This window comes from Sceloporus occidentalis, unplaced genomic scaffold, assembly GCF_023333645.1.
Source record: "Sceloporus occidentalis isolate IW3139 unplaced genomic scaffold, rSceOcc1.0.p SCAF_40, whole genome shotgun sequence".
NCBI classification, from domain to species: domain Eukaryota; kingdom Metazoa; phylum Chordata; class Lepidosauria; order Squamata; family Phrynosomatidae; genus Sceloporus; species Sceloporus occidentalis.
The window spans coordinates 2123481-2149997 of NW_028317020.1; the positions used below are offsets into that span (position 1 = coordinate 2123481).

Here is a 26517-nt window from a genome sequence, read left to right on the forward strand (position 1 = left end):
ATATATATCTTTTTTACAAATGGGCTGATGTCTGTAGATTACAACTCACATAACCCTGAGCCATTCTGATGAAAAGTGTGATGGGAGTTGTAGTCCAAAAAAGCAGGTGCACCAGAAGAGCAAAAGGCTGGCATATAGGGATGGGGGCGGGGCTGGCACCTTCTGGCCAGGGGGCAGGTAAAGCTAAGTGGCTCCTATCAGCTCCTTTCCCCCCTCCCCATGTAAATAATGTGCACTGAGACACACATTTACACACACATTCACCTTTCTAAAAAAAAACTTTCACTCTAAAACACATACACTAGCTCACATATCCATGCTCACATATACTTACACATTCATGCTCATGTACAAACACTTGCATGCTTTTTCCATGTTTTTTCGACATAATATGACCCAGCTGCATTCCTGCCACCCCGGGCTGGTCCAACATTGTTCACAAAATGGCCCTCTGTGAGGACCTTTGGAATGGCCTGTGGGGCAATTGCCCCCTTCCCGCGGGCCATCCTTCACCTGTTGCTCCTGTTGTTTTTTTTAATCTAAATTGTGTTTGTATAGTGTTTTATGTCATTTAAGCCTTTATTTTCTATGTATATACACTGCCCTATGCTGTTTGTGCAGTGAAATGAGAGTGTCCTGTAGATTTCAAAGTTTATACAACAACCTATGCATGTGGGATATTTCTGTATTCTGAAAGGGCAGCTGAATACATTTGGTTGATTTGTTGTGCAATTGCAAAAAATGCTAACAAATGCAAAATTATATTAATAATGGCTAAAAGCTCTCAGTGAAAGTCCCGAGGTTGTCTACTTTCCAAAAATATGCACTTTGTGGGTTATTTATTGTTTTATTTGTTTGTGATTACAATGTATGCCGTCAAATATTTGCCGTATAATTGCCAGAATTTCCAAACTCAAGACGCAAAACGAATGGGTTTGGGGTTATATGGTTAACTCATCTCCTTTAGTGACATTATCATAGCAAAATCACACACAAATGTATTATTCATGCTAAATGTTGGACTATACATCTAAAAGTGGTGTCCAAAGAAAGCTATATATGTCCTTGAAAAAAAAGATGTATAATTTGTATGAGTACGGCAAAAACGAAAAAGGCTAATCATAGCTAAACAAATATCGTAAAAAACAAGAAAAAAGCTCTAGGCTTTTGGGTACAAAGTACCCTCAGTAAAGAAGGGGTTAAAGTACTCTGTGAGTAGCCTTAACACTCTCACAGAGTACTTAAACCTCTTTCAAAGAAAATAAATAAACTAAAGCACTTACCTGACACAGAAGTTGCAGTCCTTCTGCAACAGCTGCCCTCTTCCCCCAGGATCCGCCAGCTCTTGCCACTGATTGGTGCATTAAGACATCAACCAGTAGCAGGAAAAAGTCCCCTGCGTACAGCATTCATCGGAGCCAGTGCTGGTGAGCCCCCCCTATGCATTAACAAAATGGACCACACAAACATTTTAAGGGATCACACTGCGTTAAATTGGATATACTGACTGAACTGCCACTTTAAGAATAGCTGGTTTCTCCAAAGAAATGAATGATAAGCATTGATACTTTATAAGTAGGCTGCCCCTTCCACCCCCAAATCAATCAAAAAGGCTTAACCAGCTAAAAACCCGACTTAAGAATACTAAGAAAGGAAAAACAAATGAGCAAAGAGGTAACGGTATCTCAAAGCCAATAAATAGTGAATTTGAGACAATATTTATATGAAGGCTGTTGGTAAGAAGACTAGCGCAGATGACCTTGCAGCTGCACATTCTCTCAAGCATTCAAGGTTCATGATCATGCTGCTCCTGTCTACAAAGCACCCCACTGTTCTACACATTGTTTTTTTTTGCCTATTTTTGGTTGGTCTTCTTAATGTGTATTGATTTCATTTTCCGATTCTGGATTATAGCACACTTCTCTTTGACAAGGTAGCAGATAAAATCTTTACTAAGCTTTCGGGAAGCTAGAGGACTAGAGGTGTATATTCCTGACTTGTTTCAATGAACTGCTCGTTTCAGGAGCAAACCAGTGTTTTTATCTGCAGAACAAGGGTATCAAGAACTATTAGAAAAGTAAAAACAGACTAAATAAAATGTTCTTTTTAAGGAGCAACATAAGTAAGAGTATACCCTTTTTAAAGGGGCAAACTATTTTGCCAATCATTCTATGCTCTGCTATACTCCTATCTCTCTGCGCTTCCACAACTGTGCTAACAAACAGGCAGGTGCTGTGCTAGGAGCATGCGTTGAGATGGCCTGACCTATTGTCCTGTCTGCTTATGAATATAAAAAGACGTTTCACACGTTTGTCAACAAGCAGTACAATATTATGCAATGTAAATTAACATTACGTTATTGATGGGTAAATGTATAAATGTACATTTATATGGACATTGAGTATTGAGTTTCACATGATAAAAAATTAATGATATTGTTTCAAAAGGGAGCAAAATAGTTCACACGTCTGAGCTCATGTTGCATCCACCGAAGCAGAACGCCGGATAAAGTTGTGACTGTTCTTATGCATTTATGCGTATGGAATTCATTGTAGCTCATTCAAGTCAATCATATGACAGGAGAATAAATTGCTTTAGCACATTTATACGTCCTCATCACTGAACATATAAACAAATGCCAACTCTTTGATTGTATTCATTTTTTTGGGAAGCCAATTTGGGTTCTGTTGTTAAAACACATATACGGCTAAATAGGGTGACAGCACCTAGCAGCACATCAGGTAGAACCTTCAGATCTGTGTCTGTGAGCTATTTACCAAATGAACTATACATTATGAAGGAGGCAAGCCAGCATGTTTGTCTTAAACAAGAAAGACTGATATGGCATAGTTTGGTTAGATGAAACATTTCATCTCAATATGGAAAGTAAACCATGCTGTTATTTTACTGAACCATTTAATATAGGTTCCAAGAATATGGTTAAGTAACTATTACTACTCTTCCAGCAGTTTTGAGATTAGTGGTTAATATTAATTGATGTTATTTTATTCCTTAGAGTAGCCATTTACTGTCACTAGTTGCAGTATTTTAGTAATTACTGACATAGAATTACATTTAAAACACTGATCAAAACTGTTTATCTTTATAAATTCTGAAAAGAATTAAGACGTTAACTTGCCATCATAAGAACATTGATCTCTAATTTATATTTAAACATATATATTTTACACAGTCCCAGAATAAAATGAGGGTATTACGGTCTGGCAGGAAATTGCAACCAGAAAGCCGAATATGTTAAACCATTAGTGAACTTTATTAATATTAAATAGACATGATATGATATCTGGTGCATTTTTTATTTCCCAGGAGCATGTACAGAATGAATACCATTTTGCATGCACTATGGTGCATGGGAGTCTGTGCAAAATGGACAGCAACATGCATCGAAAAATAAAAAATTCCATTTTGGGATCTATACTTTTCCTTTGAGGCTAACCTTTGGAGCTTGGCGGAAAAAAAATTAGACAAGCTCATGGCAAAGCCTGTTTAGCTGCTTCTCCACTTAGGAAATGGCTACTATTGTGTTTGTTTATTTGCAAAATATATGTATATATAAAGGGTCAGTTTTTAAATTATTAAAAGACAAATTTAAAAAACATGATTTTTGTAAGGATAAAACTATAGGGTTAAAATCATATATATTAACTGATCATGGCTGCAGTTAGAAGATGTGTATATTTAAAATCTTACATTATAAAGGCCATGTTATACATTAATAGGTAATTACTCATGACAATGTTGGTCGTATGAAAAAAAATTATATAAATGCCATTAAATACATAACATGTTCTGACTATTGTGTTAATTGGAAATTAATGTCTAGTACGAAGTAGCATTACGTATTTTAATATATAATGGATTGAACACATGCTGTGTCAGGTTGGAGGGTGGGGGAGAGGATGTCACCGGAAGCGCAGCCGTTTTGGTGGAAGTTCCCACTGGGTTATGTCCGCGGAGATGTGGACGAAGATAGCAGATTAAAGATGGAAGAGAAGGGAAGATATAAGATAGCGAAAAAAAGATTTGGAAGCAGAAGTGGTCGACAGAAGCAGAAGTGGTCGGCAGAGAAGGAAGGGAAACAATTAGAGAGTGTGAGAGAGTGAACAAGAATCAGAGAGTGAGTGAATGTGTTGACCGGGCAACAAATTTCTTTCCTGTATTAAAAACGCCCCTGAATTTTCGGCTGAACAGAGTGAAAAGCCCTGCTACCAATTGTAGTTCACAAGTTCAATGGGTAAGGTGATTACATTTTTTTTTACTGGATTATGTAACAAAAGTACTTGCGTCTCGCAAAAGGCGGGAAAAGGAGATATAAATATATTTTCATGCTGCAAGGCGAGCTGCTGTCTGTCTGTACTGACCCCTTGAGTCTAGTGAACAGCAGCTGAGCAGGAAAGCCGTGGGAATGGTAGGGGAGCTGTTGAACAGACAAAAAAAAAGATACAAATATAAATAATAATTTAGAAAATGGGGATATATGTATGTATAATTTGTCGTGGCTTTTATTGGGTTTAAACCTATGCAGGGGTTGAGCTGGTAATCAGTTTGTTAGCCTTCTGGCATTAGGGCAGTTGGCTTTGTTTAAAGTTTAATTTATATGTTTGTTTAAAACTCGGAGTTTGGGCCAAGAGTTCATGTGGTATAAGTTATTATGTTTCAAATGACTTTATTAATAATTGTTATGCTTAACGCTAAATAAAAGACCACAGCCTGTTTATTCCAAAACATGTATGTTTGTGTTTTATTCAGAAATGTGTTTGTTGTATTTACTTTATCCCTTACAACCACATGGGCAGGGAACAAAAAAACAAACCAAAACATTTGTCCTAATTGTTTATAGCCCATTTGCACATGTCTAGTAGCATGTATCATGGCTGGATCCCCGTTCTGATCACCTGCATGAACGTCCCATAGGTCCGCAGAGCATGGCGATATGCAATGTGCGTCCCGTACCACATTGCATATCGCCATAGAATCCTCCATGGTAGGTTGAAGACTGAGTGCTGGCATGAGCAAAGGTGAGGGTGCCTCTGCAATGTGTTTCTCATGGGAACCCTATGCAGTTTGTAGGGGGATGCCAGTGTATTAGCAGCATATATAAAAAATGTGAGGGTGACTGTCCGGTGTTATCTATTTAACATTGTGTAAGTAAATATAAAGTACAACTGGTTGTTTAACACTTCATGTCTGCCAGTTGTTGGACTTTTGCATTCCAGCCTGTATACTGTGTTACGATACTGAGGCTAATGCCAGTGCCTTTCGAGCCAGTAAAGGTTAAAATCATTGAAATTGTGTTTTAATTGCAGAGACAGCCATTAATGTAATGCATAAAAATATATTTGTAGATTGTTGAACAAGATCATCATCATAGCAATTACAAAGTATCTTTCAGGTTTAAATTGATGTGACAAGGTCATCTCAGAGATATAGGATCCCGATGAACAAACAGAAGAGTCTTTCGAAAATGGCAGTGACACATTTTTGTTTTAATAGCACAAGAGTTAAGGTATTCTTGACACAGCTGCCCCTAGGGCAAATCATTGTCAGGATACGAATTGTTTAAAATAACAATATCATCTTATCATCGGCTTGTGAAAATTAAAATGTATGGATTTATATAGGACATATTGTCATTATACTTATTTTTATTAACACTTCTCAAGTCCCTATACCCTCAATTATTTAATATGAATAGAGGGACCTTGCCATTTATATAAAAGTCTTTCTTAAGGTACCTGTATGATAAGTTCTTCTTAAACCTGAAGATAGCACATTATAATCGTGTTTCTGTCAGGAATATCATGTAGGTAGTCTTGGGGGAAGTTTACAATAGATTAGTTCTTTTCAGTACCAGGTCTCAGACCCCTGTCTCTAATATGCAAGGAAATTATTTTTTTTCTTTGTTTCTGCATATAAGAGAAAAACCAATAGGAAGCATTCTAATGCAAAGAAATTTTGAATATCCAAATCCTTCCCAGAACTAACCCTCTAATCGTATGCTTGTTGTGCATTCATCAGGTTTCAAGGAATGCTTGATTGTCATGTGAAGGGAAAAGCAGGCAAAGATAGGGTTGTTGCCAAAGAAACTGAAAAAAATGTCTTAAATATCTCTGTGTTGTCATACTTCAATTACATTTTCAGAGTAAGGCAAAGAGTAGAATGAGAGCTATGCTAATGTTTGTATGCTTGGCACATTAAAGTGAAACAACACCTTTAAAGGGACATGCCAGCCACCATACACACTTTAATGTATATAAAGTCACTTTGGGGCAATGTTTGAAAAGTGGTCCTTTTCACTTTTTGTGGTTAATCCCCACTATGTTTTGTTGTTAAGCCACTTTCCTTTACTGATACTGGCACACCATCGGTACTGATATAATGTGCAGATCACAGGTTTCAATGCAGGAAGCAGCCTCCGGGTAACACACAGAGCAGCCTTTGTATGATTGCATGCTGTTGGGATTGCATATGGAGATAGGAACAGTGAAAACATGTTAATGACTTCCCCTTCAAAGTAGTGCTGTTGAAAACAAAATGTAAATAATAATAATATGGAAAAGCCTGAATAGTAATCACAAAGGTCACAAAAACTATTTAAACAGAAATATAGGAGAAGAGTGATTCGAGGGATAGTTAAAGGGACAGTCCAGCACTTTAATGAATATGTGAGTGCCCCCTTCATTGTTTTCCCACATTGCAAATGGATGGATGCAGACAGTAAGATCTCCCATATGCATATGCTCCTTCCTCCTGCCCACATACAGTAACATAATATTATTTTTTTACTTCCAAGGAATCTTTGTATATTTACCAGAATAACATTTGGACCTTTTTTAACGCACACCTCTTTACCTTTCTGGTCATAATATAGTTACACAGACACACATCATAACATGCACACACATACACACTTACTCAAAATAACACACACACACTAACATACTTACACACACTCTAATATACTTCCTTAAACACCAAGCTCCTCACCCTCCTAAATTTCTTGTCCACCAGGCGGTTAGCTCTCTTCAGCTCCCTCGCAGTCCTCACACACCGGCTGAGCGCTGGGAAATGACATTGTATTCTCGTGCTCAGACTTACTGTGCTGGGACTGGGGGAGTGTGGCTTTGTGTGAGGAGCTGTCTGGTGGGACTGCGCTGAGGTTGGAGGCCTCTGTTGTGTCAGTGTTTAAATCTCTATAAGCTATTATGTGGTTATAGTCATCATGCAGAACTGAAGACATCATAGTTGTGGAGCTGAACAAATGACTCATATCCATTTAATAAAAGCCTCCGTCTAGGGCATGAAGAATAAAGCCCTGCTATGTGCGGAGTGGGATGAGAGGAATAAAAAAATGACCTGCTGCCTAAAATTACCCCTGGCCTACAAGACTTTTTTTAACATTCTCTGTTAGCCTCCTGTTTAGTGAGGTGGGCCACACGAAGCTGCTTATATACTTGGGCTTCAGGGTGTAAGTTAAATTACACAAACTTTTCAAATACTTTTTTATTGATCACCAGGAAGCAAGTTAATTAATTAATGGTAATGAATTGTTACTCTTCTGATTATTTGTGTAGACTGAGGAAACTAAATTATAAAGTATGTTGGCTTCCTCTTTCTCCCCTATATAACTGTTAAAAGATCCAATATTTACACTACCCATTTTTTGTGTGTTAATATAGTTTATGAACTGTTTGTAGTATACAGAGCCAGGTGACAAATATCGGCTAAAACGTCAAAGTACAATGCTATACAGGCATATTGGATGTGAACCGGGGCCTGCTTATGCACAAACATTCCATCGCCCGCTTTGAATAGGATCAGAAGAATCTTAAGCAGGTCTTCTTGCTGCAATAAAAGGAGAAATAGCCAAATATCATAACTTGCTTGTCTATCAGAATTCCTCTGGTTGCTGGTATATATTAATGTGTTTATATTAAGGCATTACTAACCCTCTAGCAACGTAAAATAATAAGCAGTATTCTTTGGATATGTGAAAAAGGCATATTAAATATGTATTCCAGTTACAATAATGCATGAAGAATGGATTATTCTCTCTCTACTTACTGTAGTGTGCATATATACATTATATACTGTATGCTGTTTGTGTTAAAGTCACTAAAACAGAGTAGATAAAAAATAAAGAGGGATTTTGCTGAATAATATATGCATCTCATAAAACTCCATCTGCTTCCTGACGCTTAGGATTTGTCTGCATGCATGATATGCCTAAGGTTTTTCATTTTATTGCTGCCGCTTACCTCTGTTTGTTATTTAGAAAAACAACAAGTCACCCTCTGGATGCAAAACGTTACATGTACTTATATATGACACATTTATTTCTCTGGAGATGAGCTCCAGAACGTGCAGCACACAGATCATGCTTTTCTATGATATTGTTTATTTACCCGCCATCATGAATCCGGTGTAGCAGGTCCTGTGAGGCACCCAGCCGGGTCACATAATGCAAGCTACGTGAACCCCTGCTGGATGCCGTAGTGTTAGAATGAGTATTTTTATATATGTATAGTGTTAGTCAGTGTGTGTGCATGCGTATAAGAGAGTGATGCTAACATGTATGGTGTTGTTTATGTTAGAGTACGGCATTGACATGAGTATGTATGTCAGCATATAATGTTAAAGTGTGTGTATTAGTGTATGGTGTTAGCCCGTGCGTGCACAAGCGTAGAAAGTGTTTATGAGCATAAGATGTCAGCGTGTGTGTGTCACTGTATGGTGTTAGAGTGTGTAAACATATGTTAGTGTATAGCAAGGGTTCGACAAACCCCCGGGTGCCAGGGAAATAAAATATATGATTGTGGAAGAAAAAAAAGCTGGCTCCTATCTTTTTTGGCTGGCTTTCAGATGCAGACCAAATTTGTTCACCCCTGAAATGAAGATAAAAAATCCAAATACAAGTTTGATTTGGAATTTTGATCTTCACTCCATACCAAATTACCACAAAGTTATTGTATACATTTTTTTTATTTTATTTTATCAGTTATGTTTTGTTGTAAAAAGCGAGTCACACTGATTCACTTGCGACTGGTCTAGGGTTGAGCACCAGGTATTTTCTTTTATTTTTAGTTATTTATACGTGCTCTTAAATTGTCCTTTTCAGCAGAATGTTCTGTGATACACTTCATATGCATCGGCTTTATAACTTAGCATGGCATAGCATTTATGTTAGCCAGTTAACATTCAGAATCTGGAACGGCAATGAGAACTTGCTGTTCTCACTTCAATCCATCTTTCATTCTGATGTGTTTCTACTATTTCAAATGCCTATCAGCATTGTCTTGATATATATAAGCTGGACATGCTGAGTACAGAAGAATAATATAGCTTTGTAGGTCATACCATGCCTTCAGATCTATACATGTACAGGGTCCTTTAAAGATTGTTCTTTTTTTTTTTTGCAAACAATTTCCCGAACCTGCATTTAAGATTTTGAAACATGAATGGGCAATGTATAATGCTGGGCCAATGTTAAACCCAGCTGGGTTAATACACTGTTCTTTTTCACTTGCCCCAGATAAAAGAGCTTTAGTCACATGAAAATACCTTATTTATAATGGCTACTTTGGATTATCTCAGTGTATGTTGTATAATATGGCAGTAAACCGTAAAATTAGTAACATTATTTGTATAGTTTATAAGTTGCTACAGTGAAACATGTGTCTTGTTCAAACGCCTAATAAAAAGCTAACCAGCATCCACTGTTTTGATTTTATGAGCATTAGTAATTTTGTGCTGCAGAAGCAGTAGAGTTTCTTCCACCTTCCTTCCGGGCCTGGCTATTATCTGAGCGTCTGTTCTTTCATTATTTTTTCAGGTGAAGCAGATAATGGAAGAAGCTGTTACCAGGAAATTTGTCCATGAGGACAGCAGCCACATTATCTCGTTCTGCGGTAAGTTCTTTGACAGAATGATACACCAGTCTGTGGTATATCTTCTGTGTTCAGATCAAACAGTTCTGCAGACATCCCCTAACTAGTGGTGTATAAGCTTGAGGCTATAAATGGTACACTTTGGTGTAGATAATTGTGCTTTTTTTTCCTTTTTATTAATTGACAACAATGATTATTTAGCATTTTTTTCTAGCCTCTATATTTACTTGACAAATTAGAACACTAAAACTGACAGCATATAAAATGTAAAATGAAAGAATACATCATTTAGATCAATTTAAGGTTATGTTGGATGGTGGCATGGGTGGCAGGTCTGGAGGGTAGAATCCTCTCTGCTGCAAAACCAGATGGATATTGCCCTATTGGGTTATCTAGATACCCAGTGCGCTGCTGCTGAGTGGGCTGGTAGGGCAAATTGGACATGTCCCTTGTAACAGACCCATTGTGAGGTTCGTCTTACCAGGAGGAATCCGGAATGCAGGAATTGAACACAAGGGGCCTGGTGAGGGTAACAGGGCTCTTGGCAGTGTAGATATAAGCACGGGTGGTCAGGACGTAGCCGTTTAGCAGACCAGGGTCGGGATGCCCGAGATACGCAGGAGCCGTTGAGATAGCCGGGGCCAGGAAGCCAGAGGTACACAAAGTCGTTAAGGATAACCAGGGTCAGGATGCCAGAAGTACACGGAGTCGTTGGGATAGCCAGGGTCAGGATGCCAGAAATACACTAGAACCGTTAAGAAGACCAGGGTCAGATACGGGATAAACAGGATACAGAACTTGAAACACTGAGGGGCTCACGAGATACAGGAAGCACCAGAATAACTGAGCACTAAGGAAACGGAGAATGAGGTTTAAATAGCCCGGGGGGGGCGTTCCCCTGACGTCCCGGGACATGATCGCGTCCTGCGTCGCTATGGCGGAATCCAGTCGGCGGTCAGCCTCATAAATATTCATGAAGCGGCCGCGCGCGCGAGCTTCATGTGCCAGTAAGCGGTGCCGGCGTTTCTGCCGGGAGGGAGAAGAGGACGTCCGGGACCCATTTAAGGTAGGTGCCTTACACCCATTAATCTTTACCCAGCACCATCCTTTCTTCTGAGGCCATTTCTTGCTTTTTAAACTAGATTGTAAAGTTGTCTGTTGGGATCTTAGCTTATGGGTTCACTTGTCTAGTCCTGATTGTTCAAGAAAACACAATTATTTACATGAATAGATGTTTTCCACTTTAGTAGGATTGAAGAATATACAGGTGCTCTTTACAACGCAACATTGCACTCCATATTCCATGGTTTTGTTCTTACCTTGTAACTAATAGTATGCAGCTAGTCATGAAGTGTATTGTTACATATAAACCAAACAAATATCATCAATGTTGATAGTTTTGCATTTCATCTAATACAACAGTATACTTAATACATTCTCTTAAATAACAGAAACTATTATTAACCATTTTTGAAAGTTACAGAAAAACACATGGGATCTGTTCCTCTCTGGCAGCCTTTTCCTTGTTAATTTACGCCTTACATTAAAAATATCTTTTCAGCAGTAACGTGAAAACTGGGAATGTGGCCACATTGTTATTGCATCTAGATGAAGTTGTAAACCTCCATGGGCTGTTACCTCCGTTTCATTGCTAGGGACTGGAACTAATTACCTTTTTCGCGCCTAACTATTTGTCTCTTGTTCGTGCCAAGAAACCGTTTTCAGAAAGGGCTGTTAGAAGGGCTTTGTCGAAGATTGCCAAAAAGTAGGTGAACAGGTTCACTGTGAACAATTGCACAGTCATGATCTGCGAAGTGCAACACAAGAAAGTCAGAAAAGCCTCTCTGCATGTGAGCATTGCATCCATTATATTTCTGAGACACATGAAAGGAGGCCACTCACCAGCTGGCAGGGCTTCTTTAATGCACTCTATTAATTACGGCCTATAATGATTGAATCACAGAAGTTTTATCATACAGGGAAATGTTTAAGGTGACACTCCAACTATCATATCAACAGCTTAGTGTTTTTTTTAAATTTCCATGTAGTCCCTATTACAGGCCTGGTTCTGTTCTGCTGTTGGTTGGCATTAGTTATACTGTATATTTAAATTACGTTATCGTTTTAACATTCACAAATGTGAAACAAACTATTAAAAGTGGAGTAGCATAACTGTCAACAGCATGAGATTTGCTAAAACAGTCCAAGCAACTGGAATTTTGCTTATGCCGAGTTTATGACGACTGGTGGCAGATTTTATAATCAAAGTGCACTATGTATAGAAAAAGCAGATGAAATGTGGGACGTCACATAAGCTCTTGTGTCTCGTCACAGCACCTTCGCAAGTTGCTAAGTATGGTATAATAGCACTAAAATATTTACTTAATACGGCGTTTGCAGAAGAATTGTTCATTGTGAAGGATCAACCCTGGCCTTTTTCCCCGCAAGACTAGCTGAACAGCCCTTGTATATAGTGCATAGATAAAAAAGTAAGATGACCTTCAGGAAATCACTCTGTGCTCTGCAGAGCCAAGTGGGCCTTTCCTGCAGCAGAAGGCTACCAGGAATGGCCCTCCAAAATACACAATGGTGAGTTGAAACTAGAGCTTCACCTGCAAACACCTGCTTTAGTAAATAAACCAAAATCATTCACGCTTTTAAAAATTCTCCTTTGCTTCCTCAGTGACCACTGCATGTGTCCCTGAGTGGTCACTGTCCCTGAGTGTGCTTCACTGCCCCTACCTCTCTTACTTCCTAAGCCACTCACAGAGAATCCCTTGGTACTATTGGTAGCGATTGGTAAAAATAAATTGTTTAACTCTCCGCCTAAATTAGTTAATTACAATGAATCAAAGCACCTACTTCAGTTTATTTGAAGCCATGTTTTTGCAGTATTGTGAACTATATTATAAAACCATCAACCAATAGCCACCAATCATACCACGGATCTGGCTCATAGTTTCTTAGGAATGTAGAAATATAAAAAAAGCTAAGAGGGGTTAACATTAATTAGTAAATTAGTAGGTCATTTAATAATTTACTTTTCAAGTGCATTGCTGTAAATTACTCTTCCGCTAATAATGTCATATAATTTCTTTGTGAAGCTTAAAAAAAAAGTCCTTAAAATTGCTCTGCCTGGTAAATAGACACCCCCCGGTACTTAATCCAAGAGTAATGTATTGAGCTATCTCTCAAGTAATGTTGGTCACAGCCGGCAGATCTTTAACCTTTAATGGTTAAAGGATAAGAAAAACCAATTCTAGTCTTTGCTGCTCTTTCATCTGAAACAAAGAAGTAGACGAAGGCCCTCTTGGGGAAATGTATACTGTAATGAAATGTCATCTGGACAGTAATATTTCTCAACAAATGCAGCAATCAGAATCATTGTTATTTCCCTGAATGATCCAGTATGTGAGTGCCAAAGAAATCTACCATCACGTATCATCACTCTGCAAATCAATTTTGAGGACTTGCTGAAGTTAACTCAGAATATTCTTGTTAAATGCTAGGAATTCAGAATAGACTGTGCAGACAGGCCAAGGTAATCCAAAAAATCCATGTGAATACATCCTGCCGCGAAACCAGTTGTGGTGGATGGTTTGTGTTGCCTGTGGTTGGGGATGGAATGATTGGGAAATATTTCCTTCAAGAGATGAGGTTTTAGCTAACTCAAACATGACGACGAAATTTACATGTGAACATTTTAGTGACTGATGTTCAATGTCCAAATAATAATTAAGGTAGAGAAATGAAGTTTTCCTTTATCGTGCTGAATCACAAATTAGATTTAGTCAACTTATTTATCATTTTAAAGGAAATACTGCAGCAGTCAGGTGGCAGAACACAAAATAACCTAGATAATGAGGATAACACACCGTATTGTATGTTATCCTCTTTTATTAAAAAGAGAAACAGTACAATTGGCCTGCAATGCAGATTCTTAATTACTTACTAATGAAGTCTGTTCAGCCTAAGTTTCTGCTGCTGCGTCATGAAGCATGGACGTGACACTGAGGGACTGACAAGGAATTGGATTATTGCAACTTTGAGGGTTATCTATAAAAAGTGACAGTGTTTGGAACATGATGTTATCACTATAGCAAAATATAACTATTTTTAAATAGACATAGCAGACAAAAAAATATCTTAATCCTGCATATTTTAAGGATGTGTGCCATGTGATGTGGAAGAAGCCCATCCATACCAAGGACATGTATTGATATGTGGGTGTTCTTTTTCAGCATTGTTTTTGTTAGGTATATTTATGTGGGGGCTTCACATTGGGTAATTTATATATTATAATTTATAACTGTATGTGGCTATTCCTCAGATTGTCATACTATTAGTTATAAATCAGACCACCATCTAAACAAAGTAAGCGGCATAAAGACATGTATTGTGTCAGACTCCCCAAGATCCATACCTTAGATATCTGTTTTTGAATGGTATTCGTTTAGGTATGTGCTGAATTCCTGCTTTGTCTTGTGAACTAAACCAACTAAAGTTCATGTAGTACCCTTAGTGCTTCTTTATTAATCTCTCAAGAAGAAGAGACTTTCACTAAAGCCTCAAAAGCAGCAGCACTTTGTGGAGAATCCACCATTTGAATCTTTTTTTTGTAAAAATACTTTACTCCTTTAGACAATTTATTATTTTTATACAAATTAAGTAATTTTTTAGGCTTGTGTAACATTTCTTTAACATATTTGACAATATTAAGTTATGTGGGGAAAAAATCAAAGTGCCATTTTGTAAATATCAACTGTCATTTAAATCTGAACTTAGAGGCATGTTTAGAATTTACCATTAAAATGGCAATTCAAAATGTTTCATTTGTAGCAATTGGCTCCCCTTTTTCTATCACCCTTCACGTAACATGTCACATATTAAAACTTTGCTCTGAAAACGTCAAACTTCAAACACAAAACTTTCATATAGTGAAAGATGTTTTCCATTAAATAATGTAAGGTAAGTGTTAAAATTGTTCAATTTAAAGAATAAATGTGGGATCCTAGACTTCTTTGGAGTACTACCCCTTCTACAAAAATGCCATTGTTGGTCTGTGACCTTGAGCCTCACCATCTTCTATCCTCTAGACTGAGGAGCTAAGATATGCTACATTGCGTTATCTTCAGTAGAGTTACATGTTGAATCACTGTATTTAATAGCTAGCTTGTCTTATTAATTATTATTATACTAGTTATGTAGTACAGGCATATTGTGCATGGTTGTAGTTTTCATTCCTACCACAGTGTAAGTTCGATTCTCTACAACCTTGCAACACCTTGATAGTTTCCCCCAATGTGTAAGGTCATACGCCTGAACATAGCCTCTAAAAATGCATATCCGTATTATTCAATATCCTGTTGTTATTCCATATTACTCAGGCCTCGCTTACCTGGGTGACATGGAATTCTCTCTTGCCCTTGGCTCATTTCTGATTCTGCTTACGTGTTCTGAGCTGCTAAATGATAACTGATTAAGCAAGGGGTATGTATACAAGTCAGCTCAAGTGCCATTAAAAATGCTTATTTTCCAAAACACCTCATATATCTGATTATTAGTGGCTTTCCAACATTATGACTACACATCTAATATTGGATTAGAAAAGAGTTGCCATGCCATCCGCGATCTTCTATCATTGCTGCTGCAGTTGTTCAAAGTGCACCAAGGAGATTAGACATCTCATAATAGATTTTCTGTAATTAATGCACAAATCTTTAACAACTAGCAAATTCAGTTACTTACGTGAATCCCCCTCTCTTTGTCACATTGACCAAAAAAATTAAACCCAATTTATTTAGCTTTTTCAAGGAGGATTTATGTAAAGAACTTTTTTTAATCTGATGGGGGCATATGTGACTATTTTGCTATAATTTGAATGAGCCTGTGTTGTTTAAACAAATAACTGCTTAACTTCTTTGATCTGTGAACCTTTTCATACTTCATTCTATTTAATTATAGAGGGCCAGCAGATTTAGTAGAGCTATTGCAATAGGGAGACAGTTAAAATTAACGATAACATTGAAAATGACAATTTGCAAAATTGCCAATAACTGATACACATTAAGAACTACTGGTGCAGGAGGAGTAGAGGGCCCCACTTTTGGAGAAGGGTAGAGAATTCGGTAGGTAAAATCCTGGATATGCACGTGGGAAGAGGTGATAATGTTAGAATTTCCACAAGTTATTAGAAGAACGAAGAGTGTGGTTAGGAGAGTAATTAAACATTGAAAAACAGCAGAGCTATATGAGTATCTGGATCCAGTGGAGAGACTGAACTTGTGTGGCAGCAAATGAAGGATAGCAGCGATAGGATAACCAAATTAGTTTTGCAGGGGTGTTTAGAATGGGTTGGAGCAGTGAAAGGTTGGAGTCGGGAGGGTCAGTAGGATGTTGGCAAAAATTAGGACACCACAAGGTGAAAAATTAGTATTCTAAGAGTTTAGCAAATTATACATAATACTACTTAGCTCTCTATTTAGGAATTCAAGGATCTGCTGTATGTCCTTAATTATTATGAATATATTCATAGTATTATTTTGGAGAAATAACTAATATAATTGAAGTGATGTTTATTTGAAGTGGATCACACTCAGCATTTAACTACTAATCAATTGAAACCATTGAAATCTGTTGCATTTTTTTTAAATATGAACTGCATTCATCTTGAATTATTCTGTTGTGCCTGTTATGTAGGCAGATTGCCCTTTTGGAGTCAAGAAGAAATGTTTCTTTTTGAAAACGCAGTTGGAAATCACTTCAATGTGAGTTTTTTGCCTTATGTTAAAACAGTGGAGTTGAACCTAATGGATCTTACTTTGTATGCATGGTGAGGTATTTTTCCTAACTCGTTCTTTGTAGAATGAGGTTTGTTAGCAAAAGAGAACATTTTCTGAAGTGAACAAAGTTTAACACTTGTGGCTGAATGCAGTGGAACGATCACAATAGAAGTGTTTTTTTCTTATTGTTGCATGTCAGGTGCCTTAAATGAAAGTGAACAAGACTGCTGGCCTAGTGATCCGGCACTAAGATGAAGAGACTGTAGAGGAGGATATTGTCAATGACCAGGATGCTATCTGTGTTTTTGTTTTATCAGATAAGCTTTTAATGGACCTGGTAGGATTACCATAGAGAGCTTCCCTCAACATTACTTTGGTTATAAATTCACAATTATTTAAGAGTTCCTTGTGTCCTCTCTGACGTCACCTCCGTGGGTCAATAAGAAACAGAACCTTTAGAAAAGCCAGCTGTGATAGACTCAACAGACTGTGATTATCCTGTTCTCTAAATTGATCATTCAATGAAATGATATTTCACCTAACTTGTAGCCTTTCAGTCCCTACTTGCAGACTTTAGAAAAATTAAAATTGTGACTTAAAGTGACACCATAGTTTTTATTGGCAGAAACAGTATTAAATTCGCAAAGAATAAAAAAAAATTAAATGTAAATGTTAAACTTACTTTTATGGCTTAACCCTTAGACTGCTGGGAGACCAGGCCTCATTTTTGTACTTGTTCTATGGTTACATTAAGGGGGCAACCTTAAGAAACAGCTTATACTTTGCCATCTGACCCCAATTTGCCTGCTACGGATCTCTTACGTAGTTGGCACTCTAGGGGTTTTTAAGATTCATATCTCATAGAGGCTTTAATATTAAAAGTTATTTTGCTTATAATGATTCCATGATAACAATCTCACAGAACAAACATTTTTCCTTGCAGCTAAGTTATAGGTATATAATATATATACACGTGCATACATGTAGGGCTGCAGGTCAATGGGGATGGAAGTTCCCCTTCTGCCAAACCTCTTTGGCGATCAGGTCTCCCAGTATCCTGCTGCTGAATGAGCCGGTTACAGGGGAAATCTTTCATCTCCTCAACCTGTCCATGTACACTACACTCAGCACAGCCCCCATAGTCTGGATTAGAAACGTCTTTAAGAAACAGAGTGCAGGGATAGGACGTCATATCCAGGTCCTCTGTGTCTTAAAGGCACGGGGTGTCTTTTAGTGTAGTACAGACACCGACGAGGAGGGGGCATCGCTGGTCTACCCATTAAAAAGAGTGAGTATCTCAGGTACTTTTCAATTGGCAGTCAAGTGGCAAGAGTCTGATTGAAGAAATTCTGCATATGTTATTAGTGTAGTCGCATGCTGCCCACTCCTTTCCTTCTCAAGTGAATGTGCTGCCTCCCGCATCTTCACTTAGGCTAACCTTAGGAACGGTTTATGCAGCTGAGTGCACATGCTTTCTTGTAGATAAGAATTATTAGCATTTAGATTAGAAGTCCTTGCTGACCAAGTAGAAAAATTGTGAATCACTGTCAAGAAGAGAAATCGAGCACAGACCTATGAAGATCTATTTTAAGCATAGTTTAAACATTCAGTGATGGGAATTTCGTAATTAGTTCAACAGAGTATATCTGGCACAATGGGCAGTTGTTAACTACTTTCCAGAAGCAGTCTTAAGGCCATGCCAATGTATTAATTTGGTTTTAAATGTGCAAGATACAATTTTAAGTGTATACAATAATTTGACATCTTTGTCACATTGATTATGAAGAAAAGGTAAATACCTGTAGAAATTATAAATGTGTAACAGGGTAGTTATATCATCTCAGTAACAATGGAGCATATACCAAAATGAGAGAAGAATCGTATTGAGGAGATAATGAATATATGTTTAATTGAGGCTCATCTGCTTTAAAGTTAAAAAAATCAAGGAACTTTACATACTGAAAAAGTTGTAGAAACATGCCATGTAGTATTTTCCCAGATGAGACTTTTATGAGCATAAAACTACATTTCTGTACATACAATAAATATATTGTGGCACACTGTGTGTAAATCCAGTCGAAATATATAAAGTACTAACACTCCATGTAGGCAGTTGTCTTCTGTAGTCCATGGTGTACAATATGCATAATTCATCAACATGCTACACGAAGCCAGTATGTAGTATTTCAGAATTCTCGCTTTGACATACATTGCATTTTAGATATACCTTATATTATCTGAACATTTAACTGAACACATACTAGTGTTTTTTGTAATAGAAATCATAAAAGCAAATCAGAAGGTAAAACAACCACAAAGCAATTTAAAAACAGAAAATGAGAAAACAGCACTCACGACCAACCACTTCAAAGCCAGGAGTCCCAAAATAAAGATGCCAAGCCGAGTTACAGTAATTGTAGGTGTCTCAAGTTGAATGTAGAATGGAATTTTTAGGATATTTTAAAATAATCCATATGTTCTGCATTTTATCAGTATTTGGATGATCTCATCTTTCTCATTGGTTGCTGGTTTTGTACTGATTTAAATCTCAGTTTTTGGTACTATAGATTAATGCAAACATTTTAAATCATTTAATCTAGGGCTGAAACAACTAATCGATAAAATCAATAATAATCGATAATTAAAATCGTTGACAATGATTTTCATTATCGATTAGTCGAATCGATTTTTAACGATTATAAAGAGTTTTTTTCAGAGCAAATGCTCTGAAAAACTCCTCTCCTTATATAATTCGACCTCAAACAGAGATCGGATTATAACACTAGAATCCAGATCCCCGCAACGCTGCAGAGGACCTGGATTCCCCTCACTGTCGGCAGGTGGGTGTCCGTGCGATGCGCACAGACAACTTCCGCCTCTCCCCTCCGCTTCCATACACCCCTCTGACTCCTCCCCCCTCCCATACACCGCTCTGCCTCTCTCCCGGCTCCCTGGTATTTTGTGAACCTCCGTTGCTGACAGGCACTTTCATTGCAGCTTCATAGAAGCCTCAGCGTAAGTGAAGGTGAGTAACGGAGGCTGTCTGTGCACATCGTGCAGACCCCCACCGGCTGACAGAGAATCGAGGTCTCCTGCAGAGGATCATCCTCTCTGTCAGCTGGTGGGGGTCTGCATCGCACAGACAGCCTCCGTTACTGCCCTTCACTTACGCTGAGGCTTCCATGAAGCTGCAGTGAAAGTGCCTGTCAGCAACGGAGGTTCACAAAATACCAGGGAGGCAGAGTGGTGTATGGGAAGAGGAGGAGGCAGAGTGGTCTATGGGAAGGGGAGGAGGCAGAGTGGTGTATGGGAGGGGGGAGGAGGCAGAGTGGTATATGGGTGAGTTATAGTGGTGTATGGGGGGTATAATGAATTTCAGGGTAGCAGAGTGGTGTATGGGGGTGTAATGAATTTCAGGGAGGCAGAATGGCATATCTGGGGGAGTTAGAGTGGTGTATAGGGGGAGGTAGAGTGGTGTATGGGGGGTATAATGAATTTCAGAGTGGCATATCTGGGGGAGGCAGAGTGGTGAATCAGGGAGTATAATGAATTTCAGGGTGATGCAGGGCATTTATGGGGGGGCGGAGTGGCATATCAGGGTGCACAGTGGCATATAGGGAGGTATAAGGCATAAATGGAGGGTAATGGCATATTGGAAGTTATGAGGCATATCAGGGGGCACAGTGGCATATAGGGGTATAAGGCATATCGATATTAGGCATATCAGGGGGCCATAAGACATATCTGGAGGTAAAAGGTATATCTGGGGGCTCAGTTGCATATCACTGGCATATAAGGAGTATAAGGCATATCGGGGGCACAGTGGCATATCAGGGGGCACAGTGAAATCTCTGGCATATAGGACGTATAAGGCATATATGGGGGCAGAGTGGCAAGCTGGGGGTCAGATGTGCATAACTGTGGGCAGTTTGGTAAATAAAAGAAAATATAAACAAGGCTTTTTTCTCATAGTTTTTATTAAATATGAAAAATAGTTAACATATGAATTAATATGTATTAATAACTTTGTATTAAAACCTAGTTTGAGAAACACTGTGTTTGGGTTCTTGTAGCTTTTATTATTATGTCAGTAAAATATGAAGGTGAATAGAGAGAGAGAGGCCATTGCGATAAAGAGATGAAAGTGTAAATTGTACGTTTTTTATTGCATTATTTTAAATTAAAAAAAATTGCATTTTTTTATCCGATTAATCAATTAATTAATCGGCCAACTAATCGATTATTAAAATAATCGTTAGTTGCAGCCCTAATTTAATCCTGCATCACACTTTTAATTTTAGTATTGTTCTATTTTGTCATCATCATAGGGCCTCAAGTAAAAAGAATTGTCATTCATGTGTTTAATGCATCCTGAGCTTTAGCTGCTCTTGGGATGCTTCTGAGTAATTTTGGTGCATAGCTATGAATAGTAAGGGCTGGGAGTGCTAAGAGTGTGATTAGTATGTTAACCTATAGCATAGGAGCCACACACATAAAGCAATATTTGTGATCATCAGAATAGACCACTTTTGTTCATAATATGTTTAGTGAGCTTTGAAAAAGCCACAAGTTCAGAATATGACATTTCCTTTCTGTTGTTGTTGAAGAAGGCATAGGTGAGACTTGGATCCATGCTCTCAACAGACAATACCATTAAATGAACAATGGTTCAAGAATTAACATATCAGTTTTATATGAAAAGATACGTAAGATGTGTGCCTGCATATCTATCTATCTATCTATCTATCTATCATTGGAGAAGAGAAATGGTCGGTTGGACTCCAAGGCCAAAATTATAAAAGTATAAGTACAAAAGTAATTGTAATGACACATTCTGTTTCCTTGGTAACTACTTTGCATTTCCCACCTCACCCCAGGAAACAAAACCATAGAAAAACAGAGGTTCTATGCCCAACCCAATCCCTTGATCATTATTTCAGTGGATTCCCCAAGTTAAAGCAAAAGAGACCAAGTATGCTGTTGCTGGTTGCTACATATTTATGTTATTGTGGTAAAAAAAACCAAGATAATCCTGCATCAGATGTTACCCTGAATCCTACTACTATGCACAAATCTGCAAATGAAAACCTTTCCATGTCTTGTTAAACAGAATAGAATCTGTAAAGCTAAGCCTGTTTGCTGATGGGATTTGCCGAAGGACTGGAAATATTAAAAAAGAAGGAAACATCCTTAGCAATTATGATCAGGAGTCGTGATAATGAGGGCTTGCAGCGGTAAACACTGTATCCCTTGCGGGCTCAGTCTATTTAAGTCTGAGGAGTAGCTTTATTTCCGAGATTGATGTTGTCTGTGTATATACGATAACAGATATAGCCTGTATTGATCTGTCACTAGTGTGAAATTCAACTTGCATTCATAACAAACCAAGCAATCTCTAGATTGTAAGAGCGTTGGAGCAGGGCCCTCCTCACTTGTTGTTTCTGTAAGTCAAATTGTTATTCTATGTACTACTTGTTATGTCCTGTCTACCCATTGTACAGCGATACGGAATATGATAGCACTATATAGAATAATAAATAATAATAATTGTAATTAATAATAATACTAATAATAATTGTACCAAGCAATCCTTAAGATACACAATATGGACAAAAGTATTGGGACACCAGACCAACGGGGACTTTTATGACATTGCATTCTAAATACCATACATAGACAGCTTCCACTCGTCTGGGAAGGCTTTTCACAAGATTTTGGTGTGTTTCTACGGGAATTCTGGCCCATTCATCCAGTACAACATTTGTGAGGTCAGGCACTGATGTTGGATGAGAATGCCTGGCTCGCAATCTCTGTTTCAGTTCATCCCAAAGGTGTTTGATGGGGTTGAGGTGAGGGCTCTGTGCTGGGCAGCCAAGTTCTTCCACGCCAAACTTACTCAAACATGTCTTTATGGACCTTGCCACAGAAGCATGTCAAAATATTGTGGAAAGCTGCAAAGAAAGGACCAACTACATATTAAGGTCTATGTATTTACCCTTCCAGGTGAAACCATACATAATGATGTATTTATCTATGTATTTACCCCCACCACTAGCCTATGGCTCATTATGTATTGTTTTCACCTGGAAGAACACACAGTGCCCAGCCATTAAGTGATTAAGTTTTAGGCAGTGGATACGGTGTCCGCATCCAAATAACACAGAAGGAGGACCTTGGAGAGTTCATTTAAGGAACACTGTTTCTTCTCTAGTTCCTAATATTCCGGCACGATTAAGAGTTAAAATGTAATTTCTGAGGTGTGAAGTGAACAAGCTTTGTTTAAGCTCCCCATGCTGTTTATCATAACCTGAAAGTCCCTTGTTTCCTGGGTAACACCACTTACCAACATATGCAGTAAAAATGGAGTGTGTATCATGACACATTGCAAGGTTTATGCATGACACGCTAGCATTGTGTTATGTGCTTTTAGCACCTTTGATGTGTGGTTATGTACTGATACATACAGACATACATTTACTTTTAGACCCACACAGAAACAGCTGGCAGTGTCACCTGGCCCTGTTGGTTAGCGATCCATTCATTAAGTACTGAGTATATGTACCTTGGGAAACATTAATGACACAAATGCTTAGAACTTTAGACATAACAGGATTCCATGCTGCATGATTTGTGTTTTGTCTCTGAACTTGGGGAAAACTCTTCCTCACCCCATCTACATTAGGTTCACCCCTATGTTAAATTGCAACCCTTCCCCTAAGGGAGTCTCAAAGCTGTTTGGTTACTCGCCACGTTTTCAGACACAAGATGGAAACTGATCCTGGGCTTACAGGTAGCCATTCCTATACCTTTCTACCAAGGCAGCTTATAGACGATGAAACCTACAAGGAAAGAGCGAGAGTCTGTGCCATAACACTGTGCCATAACCATTTATATGTTACCTGATATCATGTACAATAGTTTCTATATTACATTGTTAAAACAAAATGGAGGTGAGTGTTAACCCGCATTAGACAGATTTGTTCATCCATCGCTTTCTGCAGCACCTCTGCATTGTTTAACATGTAAATATAATAAAACAAAATGTTTCCAGATGGCTGAAAGTGGTAAAATCTGATACAGGAGTTGATTTTCGTTCTACAAATTGATGATGAGCCTAGGGCAGTGCCTTATGTTTTTATTCTATTGTTTTATACAAGAGCTATTAGGCAAAGTATATATTTTTAAGGAAATGCTTAGTTTGGGGGCGGCGGGGGGTTAGCTCTGTTTAAGCTTTGCTGGTAGATGACAGTTCTTTCCCCTACTACTCTGAAGTGAAGAATAAAAAATGGAAAGTTAGGCTGGGTTTGGTTTGTTAACATTGTGTTGTTCGGTCCCATAATGTTTTTCATCTGATGTTTCAATGACAATATTAATCATGTATGAATGAATCATAACAATATCTTGTGTTGAGAAGCAGCACATTGTATCCTGTTTGTGTTCAGGTGTGGGGGCGTCAGCATCTGCTTAAGGTATAGTAAGGGGATATGATAAGCTATATGTATTCACACAGTGCCTTTTAGCATATGGATGAGCTGTTCTGGCAAATGATATTGAACACAAGCAGATTTTAAGTTTAGCTGCTCATTTGCAATCTTCTGTAGCTTATACCGCAGGGAGAGCTGTCGGCACTCAGTGTTGTAGGTCCCTTTGGAGAGCTGGGCTACCAACCTTATCTATGGCTGGCAGTGCTGTGCTTTTAGCATGTTAAAGATGAACCCAAAATGAGCACAAAATGATGTTTCTTTTCCAAGTTTAGGTTCCCCAACTACACCTGTACACTTGCTAAATACTTCTGTAAGAGCATTGATTGCAGAGCGCTATAACGGCACAAAAAGTCAGATGGGACAAGACCTAAAATTTGGTTTTATGAATACCGCGAAACCACTGGGACAACATGTCTCCACGCAACATTAAATGATTTACGTAATCTACTGAATTATAAATAAGCATGAAAAATCCTCTGAAGCCTCCTTTGTCTTACCTGTGATAGACAGAATAAAGGTTTTATGTTAACAATTTCTCATGCACTATGGTAAAACATTTCAACTAAGAAACATCAGTGTGTATCATCATTTTTTTTTTTGTATGAGACTAACTCGGAACTTGCCTGCATTAGTTTGGCTGTTTGATCTTTAATGAAGAACATTTGAAGCTTCACCTTGGTTTGCATTTGGTCATGTCGTAAACTGCACATGCCCCTCTATTCAGACACTCTGATGACTACACTAGTTTATTACCAGCTCCTATTTAATGTTTTACTTTCAGATTTTAGGCATGTGTTTACCCTAAGTACTCTTTATTGCAGCTGCGGTTGAAGCCTGTGTGCTTCATGGATTGAAACGAAGGGCTGCTGGCTTCCTACGCAGCAATAAGATTGCTGCCTTGTTTATGAAAGTGGGGAAGACCTTTCCTCTTGCAGAAGAACTTTCTAAAAAGGTTCAAGATCTCGAACAACTATTGGAGAACAAGTAAGAGCAATTTGTCCTACTAGGTAATGCCAAGGACAGAGAGCTGGAGAATTATAGTCCGCTAAAGTGCTTTGACAATATGTGCTAAAGTACACTGAAAATCTTACAATATGGGTGACAATATACCTTTTGAAACTATAGGAAATGTATCAGGGGTGCAGGCTGCATTTAAATCAATTATTCAATTCAGTAAAACACATGGACTATTAAGCAGGTCCAACTGGATGACCTCCACTTAGATTTCTTTGACTAAAGTGATAATCAGCAGATTTATCTAGTAGGACTAAAATAGCCCTGGGATTTAAATGTAATTTACATGCTAAAGTTATTATTTCTGATTTTAAGATTTTAATTTTAAATCTTATGTTTTAATATATGAAATGATATTTCTTTATTACTAGGAGGAATCAGATGCAAGGTGTCCATGACAGTGTGCGGAAGACGCAGAGACTCCCAAATCTCTCCCCACAAGCAATCAAACATCTGTGGATTCGGACCGCACTCATAGAAAAAGTGTTAGATAAAATAGTAGTTCATCTGGTGGAGAACTGCTGGTAGGTGTAATACAGTAGGGATGCAAGCACTGTTTGAAGCTCCCAGCCTCAATAAGCATCTGCTGACCGACTGATTTATAGATGTCAGTTTTTTAGTAGTATAACCATTGTTTCCACAATGAACTGCACAGTCTTAGGAATCTATTGCAGTTATTACATAAAAGTACATGGAAGATATGTGACTTGTTTTTGTTAAATTCAACACATATGTAGTAAGATAAGTTAAATAGGTAGAATAAATATGTATCCTACTGCAAGGGATTTTTTTGTATTTTTCTTTAATTGTTTTTTTTTTACCTTGATACTTACATGCCCAGGCAGTGAGTTCTGAGAGTTCCTGGCTCACTAAATCATAACACAATAATATAAGCAAAATCTACAATAATTTACTCATAGGGACGCTCCAGCCATTATATGCAGTTGTATATGATAGCTGTGTCCCCATTAGATAATTTTTTATCACCTTTACAAATGGATGGAGGGATTTAGCAGGATCCCATCATGCATTCTCCGCCATCCTACTCCTTGGCTTGAAGGGGATATGTTTAAAACATCTACTACTTGACATTTTATATGCACGTTGTACTCACTGCCAGTCAGCACCAGTATTGACTTGCACAAGAGTTTCAAAGGCCCCAATGAGACCCCATTTTGTGCATTGACATGTAGTGGTCCCAATCATTTCCCTGGGAGACTGTACTTGCCAATGATTGGCTGCTTCAAGCACCATAAAATGACACAACACATTTGGACCTTGGAGGAGCTGCAGCTTCTCCTTAAAGTAAGTGATTTTTTTTATTATTGT

The 26517-nt window shown here is 38.1% G+C and overlaps 1 protein-coding gene across 1 annotated transcript in view; it reads left to right on the forward strand.

Annotated features, from left to right (window-relative positions):
* Window positions 1-3199: 3199 nt before the first annotated feature.
* SGSM1 (small G protein signaling modulator 1) overlaps window positions 3200-26517 on the forward strand; it is a 52104-nt gene continuing 28786 nt past the window's right edge. The window contains exons 1-4 of the mRNA XM_089489533.1: window positions 3200-3232; window positions 9851-9929; window positions 24996-25158; window positions 25560-25712. Coding sequence (XP_089345659.1) covers window positions 3206-3232; window positions 9851-9929; window positions 24996-25158; window positions 25560-25712 — 422 coding nt within the window. The 5' untranslated portion in view covers window positions 3200-3205. The remainder of the gene's footprint in view (window positions 3233-9850; window positions 9930-24995; window positions 25159-25559; window positions 25713-26517) is intronic.